This window comes from Engraulis encrasicolus, chromosome 16, assembly GCF_034702125.1.
Source record: "Engraulis encrasicolus isolate BLACKSEA-1 chromosome 16, IST_EnEncr_1.0, whole genome shotgun sequence".
In the NCBI taxonomy this organism is placed as follows: domain Eukaryota; kingdom Metazoa; phylum Chordata; class Actinopteri; order Clupeiformes; family Engraulidae; genus Engraulis; species Engraulis encrasicolus.
In genome coordinates, this window is record NC_085872.1 from 7775333 (window position 1) to 7786214 (window position 10882).

At 41.2% G+C, this 10882-nt stretch overlaps 1 protein-coding gene and 1 long non-coding RNA gene across 2 annotated transcripts; one reads left to right on the forward strand and one right to left on the reverse strand.

The window, feature by feature from the left end:
• The first annotated feature begins 7990 nt into the window (after window positions 1–7990).
• On the forward strand, window positions 7991–8871 carry LOC134466245 (uncharacterized). The gene is made up of 3 exons (XR_010038247.1): window positions 7991–8060; window positions 8145–8348; window positions 8730–8871. It is a non-coding gene; the product is annotated as an uncharacterized LOC134466245 (long non-coding RNA).
• A 740-nt stretch (window positions 8872–9611) lies between these two features.
• Window positions 9612–10142, reverse strand: LOC134465963 (uncharacterized). The gene has a single exon (XM_063219862.1). It carries the CDS (start codon window positions 10131–10133, stop codon window positions 9612–9614), a length of 522 nt encoding a protein of 173 aa, XP_063075932.1. The 5' UTR covers window positions 10134–10142.
• Window positions 10143–10882: the final 740 nt, after the last annotated feature.

The following is a 10882-nucleotide window of genomic DNA, read 5'->3' on the forward strand; positions in this document are numbered from 1 at the left end:
TTGTTGAAGGGATATCCCAATTTGTAGCGGTTGCGTTTCAAGCCCTACACCTTACTGTACAGCTTTGTTGGAAAGCATGAAGGGCATGGGGAAGGCGTAGGGATAGGGGTAGAGATTAGTAATGGGAAAGGCCCTAAGTCTTTCTGCCTTCTTTTTGTTGAGTCCCCGCAATTCAATTTCTGCTCACTAGGGGCATCTAGATATATAGGCCAGCAATGGTGAAGAATCGTTTAAAAAGTCCTGGTTCCGGTCCGTGATCCGGATCACCACCAGAATTGAACCACTTGTTCCTTGGGTCATTAGCAACAACTCCAGAAAGTTTCGTCCAAATCAGTTGATTCGTTTTTGAGTTATCCTGCTGACAGAATCTTTCCAAAAGTCCTGGTTCCGGTCCGTGATCCGGATCACCACCAGAATTTAATCACTTGTTCCTTGGGTCATTAGCAAAGACTCCAGAAAGTTTTGTCAAATTCCGTTGATTAGTTTTTGAGTTATGCTGCTGACAAACAAGCAAACAAACAGACAGACAAGCAAACAAACAGACAAACCAACGCGACCGAAAACATTACCTCCTTGGCAGAGGTAACAAACGTATTATCTGCGCATGTAGCCCAAATCCACCTAACATAGTAAACATTTGAGTTTTAGAGGACATATTCAGCATCTGACTTTCTGATTCTGAGCCCAATCAAAGAATATTGAGATAATCACCATCTACCATCTCTCTCTCTCTCTCTCTCTCTCTCTCTCTCTCTCTCTCTCTCTCTCTCTCTCTCTCTCTCTCTCTCTCTCTCTATCTATCTCTCTCTCTCTCTCTCATGACTTCTTCACAGGCCTCAAGAGGATATGGCGATGGGGCCTGACACCCTGTCACTAACTTCACACCATGTTTCATCTGTCAGGGAACTGCATGAGGGGCTGACAACATATTCCTCCTTAAATAAGTCTCCTTGTCCATATGCATGGATCACCAGAGCTACACTACAGCACACTGAAGCACCTTCCAGAGATGTAGGCCTACTGCAAGAATACTCGTGTCATCCAGGCACAAAGAACAAAGACCAAGAGTGTCGCACAGCACTGGATCTGCTGCCATTTCAGCCCGTCTTAAAGATTTCCTGGAAGGATGTGTCTGTATAATGCATTTACGTGCTGTATGTCATGTCTGCCAACAGTCATGTATTTGCTGGGGTTGTTTCATATTTCAGCCCCATCTCCTACCCCCAGGAGGTATTGCTTTCTGCCATAATATCTGACCCCATGTTCAATGCCCACTACATTACATTGCTAGCCTACCTTGCTTGTTATCCTCTGTCTGCCTGCTTGTTTGTGTGTCTTTTATGCTGTCTTGGCCAGGACTCCCTGAGAAGAGGTTTTATACCTTAATGACTCCTTCCTGTTTAAATAAAGGTAAAAAATAGCATTAAAAACAAAAAACAAACAAACAAACAAAAACTTCTCCAGGTGCCGCCCTGAAAGTATCCTCCATTTTGCTGTATGACTGATGTATGAATTACAGCAGTGTTTCCCAACCAGCGGTATGTGTAGCATTAGGGGGTACATGAGAATACTGCAGGGGGAACTTGAAAAAATGTAATTATAACAAATGCATGAAGCATAGTCATGTTTGGACAGAGGGAGAGAACACGAGTTACTGTAGGGTCTTACGAGCCAACCATAGTATACAGTAAATCTAAGTATGACAAAGTGGCATTTTGGGGAAGCATTCTATCGTGATAAAATAATTATCCATTGACTCCTAAATGAGTGAGGTGGTTGCGACAGTACCCTAACCACACCATATAGGCATATCATACTAAATCATATTTTACTTAACATTACCTTAATCACAATGTCTTCAAATAGATAAATGGTACAGTACAGTGCAGTTGGGGTTGGTGTAACACATAAGCTGCCATACAATAGACATTCTTCTGCCATACAATAGCCATTCAGCCTCAATGTGTACTATTCAGAATAAATGTAATGCAGCAGAGTCTGAGATAGGTTTTGTGTGTATGCTATGCTGTGTTATTCAAATGGTCACTTGAGAATTAGGAGTCTTTGCACTTTAATGTGTAATGCTACGGCGGCAAGGACAAACAGGAAAAGGCAGGGAGAATTGACATATTCTGTTGTAATCCCCCCCACTGTCTTGACCGTTCTCTGACCACTGACATCATAGTCATCCTCATCTTCATCCTCATAATCATTACCTACGAGTTCCTGAGGAATCTCACATTTCGTTGCTTTTCTACCATTCATGTGTTTGTTTACTGTTTTTGCTATCTTTAAATTACAAAGACAAACTTTGCCTATCTGGCGTTTGAATCACAAGGCCGCGCAGCGGGACAATACCCTCTGTGCGAAGACGCCAGCTGTTCAAACTCGCCCCCTCCGGGAGGGGAAACTCGACCCTCTCAGGTGAGGGAGGCATCCAGCGGTTGCGCGTGCACAGGAATACCACGTGCCCAGGAGAGACGTGGGCCAGATGTATTAATATGTGTGCGTAATATGATGTATTGAGAATTCCATTATGTGTTTGGTATCAATCTGATGGTCGTGATGCGAGTGGTGGCAAGGTCTTGGTTTTGAAACGGTCTTTAGTCAAATTATTAAAGATTTAGAATCATAGGGGTTCAATGGGGAGTCGGGCAAAGGCCGACCCCTCGAAATTACAATAACCCTGCCCAACGAAATATTCGTAGCTCATTGGTTACCTGACCAAGGTGTCCCACGTGACAAATATGCATTTAAGATGGAAGTAACATATTACGAGAGGTAACTGTATTCAGGACCTCCTCAGATATCTCGTCTGTGTAGCCCATTCTTCCTTGTTCAGGTATGCATTGATTTCTTTTAACATTGTATTCTGTCGTAGTCGTATTGTTGACAAAGTAGATCTTGTCTTATAATAAACTTTCATAAAAATATGGGGAAGAATTCCGTTTGGTCTATTCATATGTTTATTGATCTGGTTAAGTAGGCAGTAAGGTTTATTCGCTGTGGATGGAGCGAGGCACACATACTTTGGACTAAGATCCGACGTCAATGGTGTTTACCTAGGTTGAGATATGTTATGAGAACCGAGACAAGTGCGGGGTGACTTTATCTTCCGTTTGCCGTGTACCCATAACCTGTTAACCTGAGGCAGTCGATCGGGTGCGGGATGTGGAGACACCTCTCTCGGCAGATACGGTACCTTCTCGGCATCATAAACCCCTGCCTCATCTCTTAACGACTTACATGCAGTTAGGACCCCCAAATAAACAATAGTCGCGCGCTGGGAGGTACCGATGTAATAAATTGCTTAACTAGCTGAACCCAGACATAACAGAGATTGGTAGACTAATCAATTTTAACAATAATGTAGTAATTAAGTACAAATACATAATTACATAGGAACTAGAGAGATCCTACGGCTGGGACTCTAATAATTGCGGTATTGGATAATAGGTTAATGAAATCTTTTCTACAGTCCAGAGCGGAAGCGGTCTCAGGGCCTTGAATTCCGTCGTTGGGTTTTTGGCCTTATTACATCTGCTAATCACTGCACTATTAAGACAAAATACACACTTTTGATTTTGAAAGATAAGATTACTGTCCTACGAAAAGGGAGTAAAGGCAGAGTTGGGTAACACTTTATTTTAGGGATACATCTATTAGCACTAATACATACAATATTAATGCCTGTGTAAGTAACGTGTAAGGCATGTAAGCAAAATCAGACAGTTGTTAAGCATGCATTCGCAAATGTCTTGTTCATGCCCAATTAGGGATGTATTACTAATATGACCTTAGTAAGGGCCAGTAAGCCTATATTTCTATTTATTAGTAGTAAGTAGTAAGTTGCAGAATACAATGTGTATAAGCTCCCAACACACTGTGAACAATCCCTGAGCAGTGTGAAAACAGAGGTGGAATAAGGGTCCCTATTCTAAAGTGATGCATTGCTGAGCCCAGATGACTTAGGGCCCCCGCACTACCAAGGTCCCCCTCATTACCTAGGGCCCCCACACCAACTAGGCCCGCACTACCTAGCAGCCCCCCCGGATCAGCAAAGTGTAAGTTAAGCAATGGATTTTTAATCAATGCAGTTAGCTATTATTCTCTTGTTCATATCAATGCAAGTTAGGGAACAGGAGCCATTATATAGCATGGATTGAACGTACACTTGTCAATGACAGTGGGTTGGTGAGATGTAATTTTTTTCATGTACCACTGAGTTTTAATTGTAAAAACCCCAAAATAAATGCAGAACATTAGAATAATCGTTTTGAAGTGAAACTAAACTATTCTTTTATGATAATTAAGTCAATGTTTGAGAACATTTGCTCCAAGAAGTGCAGTGCATGTCATGATGGGTACGCAATCTAGGCCTACAGACAACCTACCCGGCTCTGAGTCTACCTACGTCCTTAGCTCCTCCCCTCACTCGTGCAATTTAGTTGTTATCCAAACAATTTGCCATGTATGTAACAACAGAAATATCATCATTGCTGCATTGGCCATGCATTGCATTTCTGACAAAGGGCATACCCATCATGCACTGCACTTCTTGGAGCTAAGTTTCTCAAACATTAACTTATTTATCACAAAGGGATAGCTTCATTTCGCTTCCAAACTATTACTCATCGTTATATTCTGCATTTATTGTAGAATTAAAACTAATTGGTGTATGAAAAAATGGCCTCTCACCACCCCACCGTCATTGAGAAGTTTACGTCCAATCCTTGCTATATATTGCTTCCTGTTACTAATTAAAACATTGAGTAGGATAAATGAGAATTACATCTCTTAATTGACTGATGCAGGTTTGGATGGAACCTCATACTTTGCTCCCCAAGGGGGGCTGGGTAGAGTCTGGGCCCTCGGTAGTGTGGGGGTCCTAAGCCATATGGGCTGAGCAATGCCTCACTTTAGAATAGGGACCCTTGTTCCACATTTGTTTTCACACTGTTCAGGGTTTGTTCACACAGTGTACCAGGAGCTTATACACATTGTATTCTGGCCCTTACTGCTTACTCATAAATAGAAATCTAGGCCTACTAGGTCCTTACTAAGGTTGTATTGGTAATAAATCCCTTATTGTGCATGAACAAGACATTTGCGAATAAATGTCTAACAACTGTTTGATTTTGCTTAGTACATGCCTACAAGTTACTTACACAGGCATTAATATTGTATGTATTACTGCTATTAGATGTATCCCTAAAATAAAGTGTTACCCAGAGTGGTTATGATTTAATGACATATACTTTATACAGTATATCAAAAGAAAGATTAATAAAATGATCCATCTGCAAAGAATGTAGTATAGAGTAACAAAACAGCCTCATGCAATAATCTACCTAAAACTTCTGGGTCTGGACAACAGAATAATTGTAATGTCATTTAATGTCATTGGAGCTAGACGTATTTACTGCCTTTTCCCTTTGTTGGGCCGTTACCATTGCTGTATTTCTTGCAGCTAGATAATGACTTTGATGGATAGGCTACACTTACAGTATTATTCAATTGTACATTTGAATTCCAGTTGGGACTGTGAATTGTTTTTTATTAGCACATTGTGCAGTGAGGGAAAACATCACAGCATTACATGTCTTTCCATTTGAAACAAATCCGTATTATCAAAGGTGATAAGAACAAGTCAGCACCACTTCTTCACTTAACGCATACCAGCTGATAAAACCTGACAAGGGAGATTGATTTCTACAGCCCAGATAAAACTGGAAGTATCTACACGGATAAGCTGATAAGCAGGACTGATGGCAGGATGGCAGTACAGGACAGATTTTTTATGTCTTGCCTCTTCCTTCTTCTCAGAGGTACAGACTTCTGTTCTTACAGATAGCCTAATGATACAGACATATTTTTTAAACTTTGATATTATTTGTTTGAATTATTTATGCCCCTGGCACTGTCCCCTGACACTGTGGTGTCATCTACCATTCTTATCTCTCAATATTGCTATGTAGGCCTATGTGTGTGCTTTGTTGTCGTTGTTGTTGTTGTTGTTGTTGTTGTTGTTGTTGATGATGATGATGATGATGATGATAACGTTCTTGCTTAATTTTTATGTGCAAAAAGATGAGCTAGTATGTCTGAATGTTGTACTGCCCTACTAAGGCAAAATGCAGCAACTTCAATTTTTTCAAAAATTAGTTTTTGTCATATTTGCAACAATAAGCATCAGTTTTATCATGTGAACAAACATGGAGTTTGAAATCAGTTGTTTTGAGGGTAAGAAAATCCTTTGCGTAAACTAAGGCAGAACACAGTAACTTCAGTTACTGCTTGTTGCCTTCTGCTCTGGACCTGCTGAATTTCGGAACTCTGAAGTTGCAAACTTAGACAGAATACAGTAGCCTAATTTCAGTTAGTGTTAATCTGTTAAGAGATAAAACTCCTTCTTTAAATTCAGTCATGTCAGCAATAAAAAAAAATATATTAAATGAAATGATAATATTGTGAAATATGATCAGCCTAGAAAATGTGTGTAACTACTATTTGTGGCACTATGAAATACCAGCCTACAAATAGGCTACGCAAAGCCCATATAGGCCTACTGTAGGTCCACAATTTATATGTTAATAAACATGACATTTTGTCATAATGCCTAACAGGGTGTATACAGCTTAAATTCTATGAGAAACTTGTCTTTATTGCTTATTATTCAGATTCAAAATGGAAGTTACTGTATTTTGCCTTAGTATGATTAACTGTCATTCCGGGGGCAATACTTAGGCAGAACACAGTAACTTCCAAAAAAGGGTCAAAGGTCAACTGTGGGTGAAATTATTTTTGATCAATAGATGTAGGTAGGCATACACTAGTCTGATTATCATCGACATTCAAATCTCTTCGACACTCTGTCTGACCAAGAGCATGACAATTAACATTTCCCTAACGGTATGGTTGACACCTCCCTTGGTTTGCTTATGGTTGTTTGCTTACCGACAAAGTGGGGGGAGTTCCTGTATTTTCGGGAACTCAGAAAGTACTTGCATTGCTCTCTTGACCTGACTAGTTGCAACGATGAAAGTGTTGCGTCACTAGGAGGGCTCAGCCTGACTAGGCATACACTACAAACTGTGAAAATTACAGCTTTGTAGCTATAACCAGACTGTGAGGACATTAATTTCATTGACATTGACAATAACTTCACCTGCCTGATTGTGGGCACATGCAAAGACTATGGAGAGGCTTGAATGAACTCATCTCAGATCAGAGAAGAATGTTAAGTATGGAAAATGTATTTTGTTCTTTAAATATATATTTTCTATGTTGGTTTTGTAACGTATCAGCATTATTTATGTTGTATTGCTGCGTTTTGTGTACATTACTAAATGTAATACTACATAGCAGAAAACATTTGTGAAATTCTGTTGCAATTTTGCTAGGCATGCATATGCTTTTAAAAGGCTTTTTATGCATACGTTTTGCAAACTTTAAGGTGTGCCAGCTAACTACGAAGTGTATAATTTGTTGTATTGTTGTGTAATTGTTTTTACATGTTGCTCTATAATAAAAAAATATTTTGGGTGAAGAAAAGTTTTGTTTTATTTTACTATTGTAGCAAAGTGGGCTTTGACGTTCCTTTTTCATTTGCGGTGCGTGCATCATCACGTCACACCGACCTATCAGCTGATCTCACAGCTGATTTCACTCCAGCTGAGACGCCGGCTTTTCGCAAGCTAGGAGGAATAGCTGTCGGTCAACGTGCTTTCCTTTGTCCATCCAAACGTGCATTCTGGTCTACTCTTTGCACTCCGATCTGTTGCCAAATTCAACTTGGCGTGACACGCTCTCCGCCTCGTACAAGTGTATCTACCGGTGCCATCAGCTGTTTGTTGGCTACCCTGTTCATCTACCAAAGCTCCGAGAGCTCACTCCTTCTGGCTCAGGTAGGCCACCCAAATGACGCCACAAGTTTGCTAACATTTTGATTTGTTTGACTCGGGTCTAACCGATGTATTTTGTTGTAGCGTGGGTTTGAGTTTCCTCTGACTCGTCGGCCTTTATTGTCTTCCTCCTCTCCTCCTCTGCTGTTGTGGAACGTGAGTATACCGCTTCAACTTTTCATCACGTTGTAAAATTGGTACTATAGCCCAGTTACATCGCATTATCCTCTGTATTTGTAGGCGCCTTGGTGTAGCTGCAGACTCCCGGTTCGCTCTGAATTGCTGCTGTTTTGTCCCCCCCTCGATACGTGCTTCGGACTGACGCGTCGCAGTGTCCGGTCATCCGAGGGCTATCACTCCGAAAGCATTCAGCAGCCCAGCATAAGTTAACTTGCGCAGGTGGCGCATGTGGCCGAGTTCAGTGTGTGCGTGAATGTAGTCTGTGTGAGTGAGTGTCCTGTTATGTCGTGGTGAGAGCACGATTCATTTGTTTATTTTGTACATTTTCTTTGAGGGATATTTCTTTCTTCAGTTTGATTATTTTCTTTTGACTTGAGTTGGGAACTTCAATTTGAATTATTGTGTTTTGTTTCTGTAACTACTGAGTGTGCACGGCTTGTAGCCTAAACCAATGCCCCTGGCCTGGTTGTTGTACTAATTCTCATCAGTCCTGCTCTCGCCTGTAGCAACCTCTCTCTGTGGCGAGTTAGATTTTGCTGGTGGGCCCTGCAATTCAGTTTATTTCATTTTGTTTGTTTTTATTTGCTGGGCAAGTGGCAGGCCCTTGATTACCCCTTTATTTACCCTTTTCTTTTCTGTTAACAGGTGCAGGTAATCCCAGAGGGAGGTCCTCTTCCCCCCTGGTGGTGGGTCCGGTCACGTGGTGTGCAGTGAATTGCAGTGCAGTGCAGTGTTACCTGTGTGTGAGTGCAATAATTCACCTTCACTTAGTGTGTGCATGGGCACGAGTGTTTGTTTGTACTTATCCAAGACCTATACAGGGGGCTTAGTATAATTCCCCCCTTTTGGGTGCACCTGCCCTGTATTTGAGAACCCTCCCTTTTGTACCGATTTGTGTGAGTGTGTATGTGAGTGTGAGTGTGTGTGTGCATTGTGGTGGGAAATATTTTAAACTGTCCGGACTTTTATATTTATATGTGAAATTGTTAATAAAGAGATTATTTTGTTACGGAATCCACGTTTCCTCGTTAATGCAACAGAACTTGTGTGGGGGTCAAATCTAAGGTTTTCATACAGTCCCTGGGCTGTAGTTCCCATTCTTATCCCAGGGTGGCGTAGTCTATTTAGTAAGAAAAACTGTGAAATTTAGAGTTTAAAACTCTCCTGTCCTTACCACTTGGTTACACTATGAACTTCAGTTTATTTTTTAACTTGCAGAACTAAGTTAAAATAACAATACCTAAGTGCAAAGTTATTAAGACTCAAGTTCTCAAGCTCACTTTATTTTTAACTTGCACAACTAAGTTGAATTAACAATAATTGCAGAGTCATTACGAGTCAAGTACTCAAGCTCACTTAATTTTTTAACTTGAACCGTTAAGTTGAAACAACCGCAAGTGTAACATCATGATGACTCACAACTCTGCTTTAACAAGGTGCACACAACTTACAATACTGATTTTAATTACTTTAATAACTTTAAATTCTAAGGCAGCTGGTTAACTTAAAGTTTCAAGTTAAACCATGCTATTCATCATCGTCGCTGTCGTCGTCGCTGTCGTCGTCGCCGTCGCCGTCGCCGTCGCCGTCGCTGTCGCTGTCGTCGTCATCATCATCATCTTCATAGGTATTCCGTTCGATGGAGATCACTTTTATTCTCCTTGGGTCCCAAATGCAACTTTCCTCCAGCCCACTATTCACCATGCCACAGTTGGGTGGGACCCAGGCCGTGTCGAAGCCTGCCTCATGCCAGCTCTTCTGCAATGGGTGGCCTTGCCTGTTAATCCTCTTCACTTTGCCCACGCGTACGCTCAGTGTCAGCACTGCTCGCTCCTGACCATTGGCACCCTTAGGGTAGCGGGACGCTTTCCGGAAGCTCCGGCTGACATAGACTCCACGGCCAAGCATGCCATCTGAGGACGGATGGAAGCCTGCATGCTTGATCATTTGTGCGACCTGCATAGTGGTTCCATGGTACATGATGAACACTCGCTCCAGCACATACTCTTTGTTCCTTTTGAACGTTTTGCCAAATGAAGATTTGTTCATTTTGTGAAATTCCTCCTCGACGACACCTGAAGAGGAAACAGTTCAATTTGAGTTAATATTAATATTTGGCTGGCTCATATAGTTAGTCTACATAAAAACGTACATGTAGTATGTCATCACAAAGACATGCACATTGGCCATTGGCAAGAATCACCCCCGAGTGTTGTAAAATGCAATATTTCTTTCAGAGTCGAGGAAACAAAAGCAATGCAACAATACGACACAGAGCTTGCTTACTTTGCCTCGATAATCGCAAAACAGACAGAGCAGAGGATGGCATTAAAGGTCAAGGATTCTGGTATTTGAAAGCCACACTCCTAGTGAGTACAATTTATGTATATACAGGTAGGTCACCTTGAAGACAATGGTAAAACATTTTTTTTTATGAATTAAGCAGGGAAATTCCACTCTGCAACTCATATAACTTGAATAGTGGGTTAAAGTGACAGATAACGCTGTAATAGGCCAAAAACCCAACGCCGGTGTTTAACCCATTGATGCCTGATGTTGCGTTGCGCAACATTGGCCCTGGCTCCTGGAGCTGCATTACGCAACATTCAGGCTCATGTGATTTGAGACAACTTTCTTAAAAATCTCTGTTTGTTTGAGATGAATGAACACATTCTAATGAAAGATAAGGGTCTTGGCAGTTAAATGCAATTTAGTGCAATTTTATGTGCTTCAGAAGCTGATATATTTAGGTTTTTATAGGCTAAGGGAAGCTTTTCTTAAAAAGGACTCAGGCATTC

What these genes read in the sequence shown, in the direction of transcription:
- LOC134465963 (XM_063219862.1), bottom strand. Translation starts at nt 10,133, where the DNA reads ATGAACAAATCTTCATTTGGCAAAACGTTCAAAAGGAACAAAGAGTAT.